The 17,693-nt window shown below is 52.9% G+C and overlaps 1 protein-coding gene across 5 annotated transcripts in view; it reads right to left on the minus strand.

Annotated features, from left to right (window-relative positions):
- The window catches only part of hsf4 (heat shock transcription factor 4), a 117,753-nt gene that overhangs the window by 65,393 nt on the left and 34,667 nt on the right, over positions 1–17,693 (minus strand). For all 5 annotated transcript variants that reach the window (XM_072518457.1, XM_072518459.1, XM_072518456.1 and 2 more), the window contains exons 4-6: positions 7,780–7,904; positions 6,937–7,012; positions 4,501–4,565 (exon numbers count right to left, since the gene is read on the minus strand). In XM_072518457.1, coding sequence (XP_072374558.1) covers positions 4,501–4,565; positions 6,937–7,012; positions 7,780–7,904 — 266 coding nt within the window. The remainder of the gene's footprint in view (positions 1–4,500; positions 4,566–6,936; positions 7,013–7,779; positions 7,905–17,693) is intronic.

A 17,693-nucleotide genomic window follows, 5' to 3' on the forward strand; every position in this document is an offset into this window, starting at 1 on the left:
CGACAACATTGTCTTTTTCCTGTGTGAATACTGACGAAAAATATTCATTTAGCACCTCTCCTATCTCCTCTGACTCCATGCACAACTTCCCACTACTGTCCTTGACTGGCCCTACTCTTACCCTAGTCATTCTTTTATTCCTGACATACCTATAGAAAGCTTTAGGGTTTTCCTTGATCCTAACTGCCAAGGACTTCTCATGTCCCCTCCTGGCTCTTCTTAGCTCTCTCTTTAGGTCCTTCCTGGCTAACTTGTAACTCTCAAGCGCCCTAACTGGACCTTCACGTCTCATCTTTACATAAGCAAGGTTTTACTGGACTAAGATTTACTGGACTAATACCTGGAATGGGCGTGTTGTCTTATGAGGAAAGATTGGACAGGCTGGGCTTGTATCGGCTGGAGTTTAGAAGAGTAAGAAGCGACTTGATTGAAATAGAAGTCTTGACAGGGTTGAAGTGGAGAGGATGTTTCCTCTTGTAGGAGAATCTAGAACTAGGGGTCTCTGTTTAAAAATGAAGGGCGGAATGCTCCTATCTGGGGACGAAGACCCGTTGAGGGTGCGGAAACCTGGGAGCGTTTCCCGGCACAGTGGTTAGCACTGCTGCCTCACAGCACCAGGCAATTCCAGCCTTGGGTGACTGGGTGGAGGATGCACATTCTCCCAATGCCTACCTAGGTTTCCTCCAGGTACTCCGATTTCCTCCCACAGTCCAAAGATGTGTAGGTTAGGAGGATTGGCCTTGCTAAATTGTGCCTTATTGCAGGTTAGGTTATATGGTTATGGGAATTGGGTAGGAGAGTAGGCCTGGATAGGGTGCTCTTCTGGAGGGTTGGTGCAGACTCAATGGGCTGAATGGCCTCCTTCGGCACTGTAGAGATTTTATGAATTCATCCCCCACCATGTAGTTAACCTTGTAATCGGTTTGTCCTCATACAAATTTTCTCGGGACAGGAAGCAATTCAGATTGCTACAAGTTGATTACTAACATATCGCCAAGGCTTCTTGGACAGAAACTTCCAAATAGGTGACCTCCACCGCCTAGAAGGACAAGGGCAGCAGATACATGGGACAACCACCACCTGCCAGTTCCGCTCTAAGCCACACATCATCCTGACTTGGGACTACATTGTCATTCCATCACTGCCCCAGAATCAAAGTCCTGTAGCTCCCTCCTTAGCAGTGCTATGGGTGTAATGGGTGTACCTACACCAGGTGGATCATAATGGCTCTAGAAGGTGGTTCACCACTAACTTCTCAAGAGCAATTCAGGATGAGCTGGCCTTGCCAGTGATGCTCACATTCAATAAAAGGGATTTTAAAACCGGAATGTTAAAAACTCCTGAGACCCCCCCCCCCCCCCCATCCCCCCCCCCCCCACCCCCGTGAGGTCATCCACCAGCTGGAGCTTGGGACCAATGTTTCCCAGAGATTTACAGCTGCTGGAGACTGCCAGCTGCATTATGGGAAATGTAGTAAAACTGTTGTGGAATTACAATTCTCAGAGTGCATCATGACAACCCATGTCACATGACACCAGGCGCCAAATTCCAGGAATTCTGACACCTGTGAAGATTTACCCTGTGTCTAGATTGTGATGCACGTTCAAAGATGTAAAAGTCATGCTACGCTGCTTCTGTGTAACAGTAGCTACAAATGTGGCAAAATAATTAAAAATATATAATTTTTCACCAATGACAAATTATCATATAATTAGTTATTGGCTATTTGGGGAAGAACTGTGTAATAAAGTAGCCAGTCTAACCAGTATTGTTCTGGAGTGGGCACGGATTTATAAAGGTTAATCTATTGGACACTGCTGCGATCATGGGGCATTTCAGAATAGTGTGCTTCAAATACATTCATTCATTTTTTTAGACCTGCATTTTTACAATATACTGTAATTATTTGTACACTGAAATTATCATAATTGTGCAATCCCTTTTATGATTTAATAGTTTAATTTAATTTTTATTTCAATGATTATAACTATGTCACGAATCATGATTACTTCATAGAATTTACAGTGCAGAAGGAGGCCATTCGGTCCATCGAGTCTGCACCGGCTCTTGGAAAGAGCACCCTTCCCAACCGCACACCTCCACCCTATCCCCATAACCCAGTAACCCTATCCAACACTAAGGGCAATTTAGCATGGACAATCCACCTAACCTGCACATCTTTGGACTGTGGGAGGAAACAGGAGCACCCGGAGGAAATCCACGCACACACGGGGAGAACGTGCAGACTCCGCAGACAGTGACCCAAGACTGGAATCGAACCTGGGACCCTGGAGCTGTGAAGCAATTGTGCTATCCACTATGCTACTGTGCTGCCCAAATTACTTGTGTAATTTGTATCGTCATCACAATGTGGCACCTGCCTCCACATCATAATGATTCAATAACCAATTTTCCATCTATCTATGAAAATATTAAGATGGGAAGATAGGCTATTGACGGAGTAGTTGGAAGCAGGGGATTGTGTAATTAAACCTCCAGGAATGTGTCTAAGCAGAGTGAGCAACCCTCAGATAATGCTACGACACAACGGCATAATCTTGGCTTTCGATGATCGTGTAAATCGTTCCTGGTTTATAAAGGAAAACAGCAAAGTGCTTCCCGGATACCCAAGCCCGTAATATTGTATACGAACATTTGAATGTAGTCTCAAGATTGTTCCCTACCCACTGTTGTTTTTTTAATGATCACACAATAAATATTTTGGTAGTTATGTGGAGTGAAATAGCTATTTTCAGTCCATTTTTAGCTAGCTTTTGGATGCCTCTGGTAGGTTGCTGTATACACACGGCACGCACACAGGTGTCACGGTGGCACAGTGGTTAGCACTGCTGCCACACAGCGCCAGGACCCAGGTTTGATTCCGACCTCGGGTGAATGTGTGGAGTTTGCACATTCTCCGTGTTTGCGTGGGTTTCCTCCGGGTGCTCCGATTTCCTCCCACAGTCCAAAGATGTGCAGGTTAGGTGGATTGACCATGGCAAATTGCCCCTTAGGGTGGGGTTGCAGGAATAGGTAGGGGATTGGGCCTAGGTAGATTGGTCTTTCAAAGGGTCAGTGCAGACTCAATGGGCCGAATGGCCTCCTTCTGCACTGCAGGGATTCTATGATTCTACGATGATTCAATGCACCATGACTTTCCCAGTGTAATGAAAGAGTTTACAGTGTGATAAGGCAGTAGTTTTAGTTTGTATTTATAGTCCATATGCCATTCACCATTCTCGGGGCTGCATTTTACCCCCAGGGAGTGGGAAATAGGAGGAAGTACCACTTCTGTGCCCTGCAATGTGCCCTGGGTGAGGGCCGAAAACAGTCACTCCTTAGGATTTGGGATCTGTCCCTTTAATTGTCATGGGGACGGGTTCTCTGACAGTGGAGGGGCTCTCAAAGTTGGAGGGCCAATCAGAGACCATCCAACTTAGGAATAGTGGCAGCCCACAGTGGATGGTAAGTAACTGAGGGAAGGCTTCAACATGGAGACACCCTCTCAGCAACCTTTTAAAAAATCTTTAAATAAAATTGGTTCCTACAGCAGTGTCACCTCTGTGGGGGTGGGGGTGATCCCTGTCAAGGTAGGCCCGTGGCTGGGCAGGGGACGGGAGGGGGGAAATATCCCTCTGCAGGTAGGCCCATGGCTGGGCAGGGGGTGATCCCTCTCAAGGTAGGCCTGTGGCAGGGCATGTGGGGGGGAATTCCTCTGTAGGTAGGGGGGGATCCTTTGCAGGTAGGCCTGTGGCTGGACCCGCACTGAGGCAGATAGGGAGGGTCCCCAGACCTGCTGAGAGTACTGCCAACCTCCAGCCCGTTATTCTACTGGGTGCCCACCTCCGGAGAGCTAAACTACCTCCAGCTGCTTTAGAAAAAAAGTGGTTGGATTGGAGTATGGAGCAAGAACATTCTTAGAGAGTCTAATAATCTATATCCACCTTATGGGGGAAGCTAGCTGTGCCTGCCTGAACCCACCTCCTCTAAAGTGGCGAGTGTTGGGAAATTGGCACGTCAGCCAGCAGTGTTATGTTCAGGCCAAGTCTGCCTCCATTCCTATCTTTGGTGGGGTCTGAGCATTCAGTCCGAGGCTTCTCCAGGCTAACTCCTAGCTTTTTAATAATTTGTATACTCTCAACATTTTGAAATGGTACTGAAGAAAATTCATCAGCTTGCTGCTCTGAAGTTCTGAATTTAAATGATCACCATCTTCCTTCTCTGTGTTCCTGACAGAATTCAATGGGGAACAAATGTTCCTCTCAGCCTCGGGGCCCAAGTCCCTAAAACAATAGAGCCTGAGTTGGCAAGGTTTATTGTGTAGCACGCTCTGATATCTGCTCACCACAGCACAGACTGCTGAATGAAATGGGTCATCAGATCTTACTCAGCATTCTGAACCTATTCACTCAGCGTTCACATGGTAACAGGTCACCTGATGGTTCAAAATCGAGTCCGGTGAATGGAGATCAGTCACACTCCGCTGCTCTCAATACTTACAGCTTTCTCTTCAGCCCGATACTGTTGTGGTTCGATTGGAGCTGGCTGAGCAGGAACTGAATCAGCTGTTAACAGAGATCAGAGGCAGGTGTTAGTGCGGTGAGTCAGCAGATCATTGCAGGGCAGGTCACCCACCAACAACAGGTCATTTTCCCGATCTCATGTTAATCATCGAGTTTGGAGTGATGTCAATTATACAAATTCGGCCTCGACCCACACAAGCTCAATCAATCCCGGTGATATCTCTTATCCCAATCACACAACCTGTCCTCTAATTAATTCTTCAGTCTCCCCCCTTAAAACACACACTCATGCCTTAAACAAAAACAGAAAATACTGGACCATCTCAGCAGGTCTGACAGCATCTGTGGAGAGAGAAGTGAGCTAACGTTTTGAGTCTGGATGACTCTTTCTCAATGCCTCACAAACCCCCTCAATCATTTTCTTTGCAACTACACATCTATCCCTTCACCAAACAATCCCTCAATCACCTCCCTTCCCAACTGCACATTTACCCACAAACAATCTCTCAGTCGCCTCCATCCTCGAGCACAAACACAACCTTCACACAATGTTTAAGGTCCCTCTGGACATAGATTATTTTACAGTTTAAATAGCAGAACATCTCCGAGGCCTCTGCCAAAGTCACAGTAAAGGTTGAAGTTGTGGACGAGTCTCATGGGGAGGGAAGGACTCACCTATTTCTGTATGGAAGCCTCTAGCTTCTGTCTAACTCTTCCCCTGAAAGCTGAGAACTGAAGGATAGACAACAATGGCGTTCCCAGCCCAGTGTCTCAGCCTGATCTTTAATTAAGTATTGAAAAGCTGCCGAGGAGGACAGGATTTTCTCACTGTTAATGGGTGAGGTATTGCATTGTTGGGGCATAAATATGGCATGTTGATTCCGCCAGGATGGAGATGGCTCAATTCAGCCTGGCCATTGTCTTCATCCATTTTACCCATTCAATCCCACCAGATTGGGCTATTCAAGAACCCCTCCCCCCCCCCCCCCCCCCCCCCCCACACTCTTGGGATGTTGGTCAGGCGAGCCCATGCAGTTTGCGCACAGCAAGATCCCAGTGACAGCCCATGGCCAGATAACTTTCCCCCATGTCCAGCCGGTTGGGTTTGGCCAGAGATGGGGCAGGTCTGACATCTTTATAAGGGAAAGGGGCCCCGGGAGTGTGTGTACCTCCCAGCCCCTGGTGACGTCAAACCGCAATTCTCCATCACCTCAACAGCAGCGTCCATGCATTCCAGAACGCACGGACAGTAAACACCGTGTGCATTTTTCTTTTTAAATTTAAGAGTACCCAATTCATTTTTTCCAATTACTGGGGGGGTGTTGGAGGATGGGGCGGGGTGGGGGGGGTTGAAGGATGGGGCGGGGGGGGGGGGTTGGAGGATGGGGCGGGGGGGGGGGGTGTTGGAGGATGGGGCGGGGGGGGGGGCTTTGGAGGATGGGGCGGATGGGGCTGTTGGAGGATGGGGCGGGGGGGGTGTTGGAGGATGGGGCGGTGGGGGGGGGGTGTTGGAGGATGGGGCGGTGGGGGGGGTGTTGGAGGATGGGGCGGGGGGGAAACAATTTTTAAAAAATAAATAAATAAGGCATGTTAAAAAACCTCATAACATTGAATTTTCCAAGCCACTTCCGCGGTTTTCGGGCTGAACAAAAGAAGCGTTTGCTCCAAAGGGGCAGAGGAAAGGGAGTCAAAGAAAGAGGCAGCTAGAGTACTGTGTGCAGTTCAGGTCGCCACACTATAGGAAGGATGTGATTGCACTTGAGCAGGTGCAGAGGAGATTCGCCAGCATGTTGCCAGGGCTGGAGCATTTTAGCTATGAGGAGAGGCCGGTTAGACTGGGGTCATCCTCCTTACAGCAGAGAAGGCTGAGGGCAGAGCATGATAAAGTGTAGAAAATTATGAGGGACATAGACAGGGTAATTAACGCAAAACCTTTCCCCTTAGTAGAGAGGTCAACAACCAGAGGACATACATTTAAGGTAAGGGTGGGAAATTAGAGGGGATTTGAGCAAAACGTTTTTCACCCAGAGGGTGGTGGGAATCTGGAACTCACTGCCTGAAAAAGGTAGAAGAAGCGGGATCCCTCACAACATTTAAGAAGCATTTAGATGAGCACTTGAAATGCCACAGCACACAAGGCTAGGAACCAAGTGCTGGAAAATGGGATTAGAATGTATATGTGCTTGATGCCGGCGCGAACACTATGGGCTGAAAGGCCTCTTTCTGTGCTGTAAAAGCTATATGACTCTATGACTATGACTGCTTTTCTGTATCCCCTAGTATCTGGTTTTGGAGATAAGTTTCCAAGGACCTGTCCCACAAATTCTTCGAGTCCTATATAATGGAGGACAAAGGAGACCAACAGATGAAACAGACTTTTTGAAAGGGGATGGCAGAGAACAGGAACCCATACCTTGTTAATCACCTTCTGTTGCTGGGTATGTTTCTGTCGAAGTGACACAACCTCTCGCCATAGAACCTCATTCTGACTGAAGGAAAACAGAGCGTTAACCAGGTGATAGCGATAAATGCACCCAAAAGCAGACCCTGAATAAGGTCACTGACAAGACTTGCCGTCAGCTATTGCAAATAGCGTAACATCTAATACACTAAGTGCGTTGACCAACTGCCTTTTGGCATTCAGTCCTATACTGAATATACCTATACTCGGCTTCATTCAATTCATTTCCAAACTATCCCACTTCTTTTTTGCGAGTCATCGGGAGAGAGGAAGTGAATTGTATGCTTGTCGAGCATGTTCCTGTTTTTACATTCATTGTCACACCAGGCTTTTCCCACATGGATTTGTTGCAAGGAATAGTTCTCGCCATAATGTACTTTAATCCTGATCTCAGAGGAACAATCTCTATGACCTGCGACACATGTATTTTCTAATTGTTACTTTTGTTGGCTTCTTAATTCAGGGTCTAATGCTGTTGAGTTCTGTTTGATTGATGGCACGGAAGCTGATTCACTTGGGAGTGGATTGGAATTGTCCGGAACATTCCATGTCAGAACATCATGCTCACCAGTGGGGTTCAAACCCAAAGCTATCGGCCCCAATGTGGTGGGACCTGCTGCAGGTATCCACCATCTTTTGGCTGGACTGGATGACCCCAGCCACAGGGTAGAGTGGGAAAACCCTGCCCATAGTTACCACCCACCCATCCAACGGTTAGATTTAACCAGATTTTATTTTTCTGCGACCATCCGTCTGAATTCAATTTGAGCCCAAAGCCCCCAGGCCGGTACTGACTGTTTCATATCCTTCAGACGACAGTCCATGCTCTCTTGATGGCCTCGCATCAGCTGCATGTCATACAGCAGCTTGCTGACATCTTCCTGTCGCACCTTTGTCTCTTCACTCTTCACAACTGACACCTGGGGACAGAGGAAATGGAGTTGGAGCTGATGAAGTTGTATTAAACCAAGGGGGTGGAGACATTTGGTGTACAAGAACTGACCGCAAACCTGGGACAAAGAACATCCCAACTTGGAAAATGCCGATCGAATTCAGCTTTTCATTTAAAACCCTCCAAAAATCTTTCTTCGTCTTTTATCTGGAAATTCTGCCTTGATTTTTAACAAGATAGTACAAATTGTAATCTGTGCGTTTTTGAATACAGGGATCGTCCTTTTGTTTGTTTCTTTTCTCAACCGCCTCCAAATGCTTCAGTTGAGTTTTGTCTTTTAACACTATCCTTCCCCCTTCTGCTGGAAGTGCTTACCGTTTCAGGAGTACAGTTAAAGAAAGACATGCATTCAAGCAGTGCATTTCACCCACCCAAGACATCCAAAAAAGGCTTTTGGAAGTCACTGTTGCACATTGCAAGGTTCCAAAAACAGCATCTATCCAGCTGAGAGGACCAACATTCAAAAAGGACATACATCTCACACAGCATTTTCCCAGAGGCTACAGCCCACACAGCATCTCCTCCAAGACCTTACAGCCCACTCAGCACTTTCCCCAAGACCATACCTCAAATCGCATCTCCTGCAGCACCTTACATTCCACACAACTCACCCAGACAACCCACTCGCCACACCCACACAGCAGCTCCCCCAGAGCCTTACAGCACCTCAGCCAGGGTCCCACACCTACACATCACCTCCACAAGGGCCACATACACAAACAGCATCTCCCCCAAGGAGTACCTCCCCCAGGGTCCCACACAGCACCTCCCCCAGGGCCCCACAGAGTACCGCCCCCAGGATCCCACAACAACACATCACCTCCCCAGGGCCCCACAGAGTACCTCCCCAGGATCCCAGACCTGCACAGCACCTCCCCTAGGGCGCCATACCCACACAGCACCTCCCCCAGGACCCCACATCTACACAGCACCTCACCTAGAGCCCTGACGTCCACGATGCATCTCCCCAGAGACCTACATTCCACAGGGATCAACTTCAGGGCCCTACATCCCATATCTACATACAAATTAGGAGGTGTAGCCTCCTCGGCCCCTCAAGCCTGCTCCGCCATTCAATAAGATCATGGCTGGTCAGATTGTAACCTCAACTCCACATCCCTGCCTACCCCCGATAAGCTTTCACCCTCTTGTTTATCAAGAATCCATCTAGCTTCGCCTTCAAAATATTCAAAGATTCTGCTTCCACTGCTTTTTGAGGAAGAGAGTTCCAGAGAAACATCTCATCAGCATCAATTATCTCATTAACCACTTCTTTCAACGCTTTTGGGTGAAGTCCATACAGAAGCGGGAATTTTTCAGATCGCAAACCCAACAATTCACTCAATACTATCTCCTAGGTGATTGTAATTTTCCCGAGTTCCTCCCTCCCTTCCATTTCCTGACTTACAGCTATTTTAAGGTGCTATTTGTGTCCTCTATAGCGAAGACTGATGCAAAGTTTGATTTGTCCGCTCCAGTTCCCCAGATGCCCATTATATAGGACCAATGCACACTTTGTTTTTTGAATATTTTGCAGCCAATTATTACTATCTTTTTAAAAACGTGTTCCAATTAAGGGGTAATTTAGTGTGGCCAATCCACCTACCCTGCACATCTTTGGGTTGTGGGGGTGAGACCCACGCAGACACAGGGGGAATGTGCAAACTCCACACGGACAGTGACCCATGGCCGGGATCGAGCCTGGGTCATCAGGACTGTGAGGCATCAGTGTTAACCACTGCACCACCGTGCTGCCCTAATGTTCTTTATATTCTTTCCGATCTTCTGACCGGACACTCAACTTTGAGCAAATATAATTTTTTTCTTTAAGTTTAATACTGTTGTTACTTTTTTGGTTAACCACAGGTAGAAAGGTAGAAAATATGAGTGAGCAGGAGACTGTTCTGCCACTAATGATGATCATGGCTGATGCATCTCAACACCACATTAATTGTATGGAGATTGGCCTTAAGTGGTGATATTGGTTTCCTGTCATACTATGGCAGGATCCTGTTTTCACGAACGGCAGTGGATCGGTTAGATGATAAACTAATCGATGCCCAATGCGGTTCTCATTTTTGGCATCTCTCGCGATGTTACAGCCTCATTGCGCTCTCGAATAAACACAACGTGGCCAATAAATCGTGCCCAGTATATTCCACCAGGGCTCTACATCCCACACAGTATCATCCCAGAGCCCTGCACCCCACACAGTATCATCCTCAGTAGCCCGACATCCCACACAGTATCATCCCCAGGGCCCAACACCCCACACAGCATCATCCCCAGGGGCCAAGATCCCACACAGTATCATCCTCAGTGGCCCTACATCCCACACAGCATCATCCCCAGGGCCCAACACCCCACACAGCATCATCCCCAGGGGCCAAGATCCCACACAGTATCATCCTCAGTGGCCCAACACCCCACACAGCATCATCCCAAGGGCCCAACACCCCACACAACATCATCCCCAGGGCCCTGCATCCCACACAGCATCATCCCCAGGGCCCAACACCCCACACAGCATCATCCCCAGGGCTCTACATCCCACACAGCATCATCCCCAGGGCCCAACACCCCACACAGCATCATCCCCAGGGCTCTACATTCCACACAGCATCATACCCAGGGCCCTACATCCCACACAGCATCATCCCTAGGGCCCAAAACCCCACACAGCACCATGCCCAGGGCCCTACATCCCATAGAGTGCCATCCCCAGGGCTCTACATCCCACACAGTATCAGCCTCAGGGCCCTACATCCCACACAGCATCATCCCCAGGGCCCAACACCCCACACAGTATCATCCCCAAGACCCTACATCCCACACAGCATCATCCCCAGGGCCCAACACCCCACACATCATCCCCAACACCCCACACAGCATCATCCCCAGGGTCCAACACCCCACACTGCATAATCCCCAGGGCTCTACAATCCACACAGTGTCATCCCCAGGGCCCTACATCCCACACAGCATCATCCCCAGGGCCCAACACAGCATCATCCCCAAGGCTCTACATCCCACACAGCATCATCCCCAGGGCCCAACACACCACACAGTATCATCCCCAGGGCCCAGCACCCCACACAGCATCATCCCCAGGGCCCCAAGATCCCACACAGTATCATCCTCAGTGGCCCAACACCCCACACAGCATCATCCCCAGGGCCCAACACCCCACACAGCATCATCCCCAGGGACCAACACCCCACACAGCATCATCCCCAGGGCTCTACACCCCACACAGCATCATCCCCAGGGCTCTACATCCCACACAGCATCATCCCGAGGGCTCTACATCCCACACAGCATCATCCCCAGGGCCCAACACCCCACACAGCATCATCCCCAGGGCCCAACACCCCACACAGCATCAACCCTTGGTCTCTACATCCCACACAGCATCATCCCCAGGGCCCTACATCCCACACAGCATCATCCCCAGGGCCCAACACCCCACACAGCATCATCCCCAGGGCTCTACAACCCACACAGTAACATCCCCAGGGCCCTACATCCCACACAGCATCATCCCCAGGGCCCAACACCCCGCACAGCATCATCCCCAGGGCTCTACATCCCACACAGCATCATCCCCAGGGCCCAAGATCCCACACAGTATCATCCTCAGTGGCCCAACACCCCACACAGCATCATCCTCAGTGGCCCAACACCCCACACAGCATCATCCCCAGGGCCCAACACCCCACACAGCATCATCCCCAGGGCCCAACACCCCACACAGCATCATCTCCAGGGCTCTACATCCCACACAGCATCATCCTCTGGGCCCAACACCCCACACAGCATCATCCCCAGGGCTCAACACCCCAACAGTATCATCCCCAAGACCCTACATCCCACACAGCATCATCCCCAGGGCCCAACACCCCACACACCATCCCCAACACCCCACACAGCATCATCCCCAGGGTTCTACAACCCACACAGTATCATCCCCAGGGCTCTACATCCCACACAGCTTCATCCCCAGGGCCCTATATCCCACACAGCATCAACCCTAGGGCCCAAAACCCCACACAGCACCATGCCCAGGGCCCTACATCCCAAAGAGTGCCATCCCCAGGGCTCTACATCCCACACAGTATCAACCTCAGGGCCCAACATCCCACACAGCATCATCCCCTGGGCCCAACACCCCACACAGTATCATCCCCAAGACCCTACATCCCACACAGCATCATCCCCAGGGCCCAACACCCCACACACCATCCCCAACACCCCACACAGCATCATCTCCAGGGCGCAACACCCCACACTGCATCATCCCCAGGGCTCTACAACCCACACAGTATCATCCCCAGGGCCCTACATCCCACACAGCATCATCCCCAGGGCCCAACACCCCACACAGCATCATCCCCAAGGCTCTACATCCCACACAGCATCATCCCCAGGGCCCAACACACCACACAGTATCATCCCCAGGGCCCAACACCCCACACAGAATCATCCCCAGGGCCCAACACCCCACACAGCATCAGCCCCAGGGCCCAAGATCCCACACAGTATCATCCTCAGTGTCCCAACACAGCATCATCCCCAGTGGCCCAACACCCCACACAGCATCATCCCCAGGGCCCAACACCCCACACAGCATCATCCCCAGGGCCCAACACCCCACACAGCATCATCCCCAGGGCTCTACACCCCACACAGCATCATCCCCAGGGCTCTACACCCCACACAGCATCATCCCCAGGGCTCTACACCCTACACAGCATCATCCCCAGGGCCCAACACCCCACACTGCATCATCCCCAGGGCTCTACAACCCACACAGCATAATCCCCAGGGCCCAACACCCCACACAGCATCAACCCCTGGTCTCTACATCCCACACAGTATCATCCCCATGGCCCTACATCCCACACAGCATCATCCCCAGGGCCCAACACCCCACACAGCATCATCCCCAGGGCTCTACATCCCACACAGTATCATCCCCAGGGCCCTACATCCCACACAGCATCATCCCCAGGGCTCTACATCCCACACAGCATCATCCGCAGGGCTCTACATCCCACACAGCATCATCCCCAGGGCTCTACATCCCACACAGCATCATCCCCAGGGCTCTACAGCCCGCACAGCATCATCCCCAGGGCTCTACATCCCACACAGCATCATCCCCAGGGCCCAACACCCCACACAGCATCATCCCCAGAGCCCTACATCCCACACAGCATCATCCCCAGGGACCAACACCCCACACAGCATCATCCCCAGGGGCCAAGATCCCACACAGTATCATCCTCAGTGGCCCATCACCCCACACAGCGTCATCCCAAGGGCCCAACACCCCACACAGCATCATCCCCAGGGCCCTGCATCCCACACAGCATCATCCCCAGGGCCCAATACCCCACACAGCACCATCCCCAGGGCCCAACACCCCACACAGCATCATCCCCAGGGCTCTACATCCCACACAGCATCATCCGCAGGGCCCAACACCCCACACAGCATCATCCCCAGGGCCCAACACCCCACACAGCATCATCCCCAGGGCTCTACATCCCACACAGCGTCATCCCCAAGGCCCAACACCCCACACAGCATCATCCCCAGGGTTCTACAACCCACACAGTATCATCCCCAGGGCCCTACATCCCACACAGCATCATCCCCAGGGCCCAACACCCCACACAGCATCATCCCCAGGGCTCTACATCCCACACAGCTTCATCCCCAGGGCCCTATATCCCACACAGCATCAACCCTAGGGCCCAAAACCCCACACAGCACCATGCCCAGGGCCCTACATCCCATAGAGTGCCATCCCCAGGGCTCTACATCCCACACAGTATCAACCTCAGGGCCCAACATCCCACACAGCATCATCCCCAGGGCCCAACACCCCACACAGTATCATCCCCAAGACCCTACATCCCACACAGCATCATCCCCAGGGCCCAACACCCCACACACCATCCCCAACACCCCACACAGCATCATCCCCAGGGCCCAACACCCCACACTGCATCATCCCCAGGGCTCTACAACCCACACAGTATCATCCCCAGGGCCCTACATCCCACACAGCATCATCCCCAGGGCCCAACACCCCACACAGCATCATCCCCAAGGCTCTACATCCCACACAGCATCATCCCCAGGGCCCAACACACCACACAGTATCATCCCCAGGGCCCAACACCCCACACAGCATCATCCCCAAGGCTCTACATCCCACACAGTATCATCCCCAGGGCCCTACATCCCACACAGTATCATCCCCAGGGCCCAACACCCCACACAGCATCATCCCCAGGGCTCTACAACCCACACAGTAACATCCCCAGGGCCCTACATCCCACACAGTATCATCCCCAGGGCACAACACCCCACACAGCATCATCCCCAGGGCTCTACATCCCGCACAGCATCATCCCCAGGGCCCTACACCCCACACAGTATCATCCCCAGGGCGCAACACCCCACACAGCATCATCCCCAGGGCCCAAGATCCCACACAGTAGCATCCTCAGTGGCCCAACACTCCACACAGCATCATCCCCAGGGTCCAACACCCCACACAGCATCATCCCCAGGGCTCTACATCCCACACAGCATCATCCCCAGGGCCCAACACACCACACAGTATTACCCCAGGGCCCAACACCCCACAGAGTATCATCCCCAGGGCCCAACACCCCACACAGCATCATCCCCAGGGCCCAACACCCCACACAGCATCATCCTCAAGGCTCTACATCCCACACAGCATCATCCCCAGGGCCCAACACCCCACACAGTATCATCCCCAGGGCCCAACACCCCACACAGCATCATCCCCAGGGCCCAAGATCCCACACAGTATCATCCTCAGTGTCCCAACACCCCACACAGCAGCATCCTCAGTGGCCCAACACCCCACACAGCATCATCCCCAGGGCCCAACACCCCACACAGTATCATCCCCAGAGCCCTACATCCCACACAGCATCATCCCTAGGGCCCAACACCCCACACAGCATCATCCCCAGGGCTCTACATCCCACACAGCATCATCCCCAGGGCCCAACACCCCACACAGCATCATCCCCAGGGCCCAACACCCCACACAGCATCAGCCCGTGGTCTCTACATCCCACACAGCATCATCCCCAGGGCCCAACACCCCGCACAGCATCATCCCCAGGGCCCTACATCCCACACAACATCATCCCCAGGGCCCAACACCCCACACAGCATCATCCCCAGGGCTCTACATCCCACACAGCATCATCCCCAGGGCCCAACACCCCACACAGCATCATCCCCAGGGCTCTACATCCCACACAGCATCATCCCCAGGGCCCAACACAGCGTCATCCCCAGGGCCCAACACCCCACACAGCATCAGCCCCTGGTCTCTACATCCCACACAGCATCATCCCCAGGGCCCAACACCCCACACAGCATCAGCCCCTGGTCTCTACTTCCCACACAGCATCATCCCCAGGGCCCAACACCCCGCACAGCATCATCCCCAGGGCCCTACATCCCACACAGCATCATCCCCAGGGCCCAACACCCCACACAGCATCATCCCCAGGGCTCTACATCCCACACAGCATCATCCCCAGGGCCCTACATCCCACACCGTATCATCCCCAGAGCCCTACATCCCACACAGCATCATCCCCAGGGCCCAACACCCCACACAGCATCATCCCCAGGGCTCTACGTCCCACACAGCATCATCCCCAGGGCCCAACACCCCACACTGCATCATCCCCAGGGCCCAACACCCCACACAGCAGCAGCCCCTGGTCTCTACATCCCACACAGCATCATCCCCAGGGCCCAACACCCCGCACAGCATCATCCCCAGGGCCCTACATCCCACACAGCATCATCCCCAGGGCCCTACATCCCACACAGTATCATCCCCAGAGCCCTACATCCCACACAGCATCATCCCCAGGTCTCTACATCCCACACAGCATCATCCCCAGGGCTCTACATCCCACACAGCATCATCCCCAGGTCTCTACATCCCACACAGCATCATCCCCAGGGCCCAACACCCCACACAGCATCATCCCCAGGGCTCTACATCCCACACAGCTTCATCCCCAGGGCCCTATATCCCACACAGCATCAACCCTAGGGCCCAAAGCCCCACACAGCACCATGCCCAGGGCCCTACATCCCATAGAGTGCCATCCCCAGGGCTCTACATCCCACACAGTATCAACCTCAGGGCCCTATATCCCACACAGTATCATCCCCAGAGCCCTACATCCCACACAGCATCATCCCCAGGGCCCAACACCCCACACAGCATCATCCCCAGGGCTCTACATCCCACACAGCATCATCCCCAGGGCCCAACACAGCGTCATCCCCAGGGCCCAACACCCCACACAGCATCAGCCCCTGGTCTCTACATCCCACACAGCATCATCCCCAGGGCCCAACACCCCACACAGCATCATCCCCAGGGCCCAACACCCCACACAGCATCAGCCCCTGGTCTCTACTTCCCACACAGCATCATCCCCAGGGCCCAACACCCCGCACAGCATCATCCCCAGGGCCCTACATCCCACACAGCATCATCCCCAGGGCCCAACACCCCACACAGCATCATCCCCAGGGCTCTACATCCCACACAGCATCATCCTTAGGGCCCTACATCCCACACCGTATCATCCCCAGAGCCCTACATCCCACACAGCATCATCCCCAGGGCCCAACACCCCACACAGCATCATCCCCAGGGCTCTACGTCCCACACAGCATCATCCCCAGGGCCCAACACCCCACACTGCATCATCCCCAGGGCCCAACACCCCACACAGCATCAGCCCCTGGTCTCTACATCCCACACAGCATCATCCCCAGGGCCCAACACCCCGCACAGCATCATCCCCAGGGCCCTACATCCCACACAGCATCATCCCCAGGGCCCTACATCCCACACAGTATCATCCCCAGAGCCCTACATCCCACACAGCATCATCCCCAGGTCTCTACATCCCACACAGCATCATCCCCAGGGCTCTACATCCCACACAGCATCATCCCCAGGTCTCTACATCCCACACAGCATCATCCCCAGGGCCCAACACCCCACACAGCATCATCCCCAGGGCTCTACATCCCACACAGCTTCATCCCCAGGGCCCTATATCCCACACAGCATCAACCCTAGGGCCCAAAGCCCCACACAGCACCATGCCCAGGGCCCTACATCCCATAGAGTGCCATCCCCAGGGCTCTACATCCCACACAGTATCAACCTCAGGGCCCAACATCCCACACAGCATCATCCCCAGGGCCCAACACCCCACACAGTATCATCCCCAAGACCCTACATCCCACACAGCATCATCCCCAGGGCCCAACACCCCACACACCATCCCCAACACCCCACACAGCATCATCCCCAGGGCCCAACACCCCACACTGCATCATCCCCAGGGCTCTACAACCCACACAGTATCATCCCCAGGGCCCTACATCCCACACAGCATCATCCCCAGGGCCCAACACCCCACACAGCATCATCCCCAAGGCTCTACATCCCACACAGCATCATCCCCAGGGCCCAACATCCCACACAGTATCATCCCCAGGGACCAACACCTCACACAGCATCATCCCCAGAGCCCAAGATCCCACACAGTATCATCCTCAGTGGCCCAACACCCCACACAGCATCATCCCCAGGGCCCAACACCCCACACAGCATCATCCCCAGGGCTCTACACCCCACACAGCATCATCCCCAGGG

The sequence above is a fragment of the Scyliorhinus torazame genome, chromosome 10, assembly GCF_047496885.1.
Source record: "Scyliorhinus torazame isolate Kashiwa2021f chromosome 10, sScyTor2.1, whole genome shotgun sequence".
Lineage (NCBI taxonomy): Eukaryota > Metazoa > Chordata > Chondrichthyes > Carcharhiniformes > Scyliorhinidae > Scyliorhinus > Scyliorhinus torazame.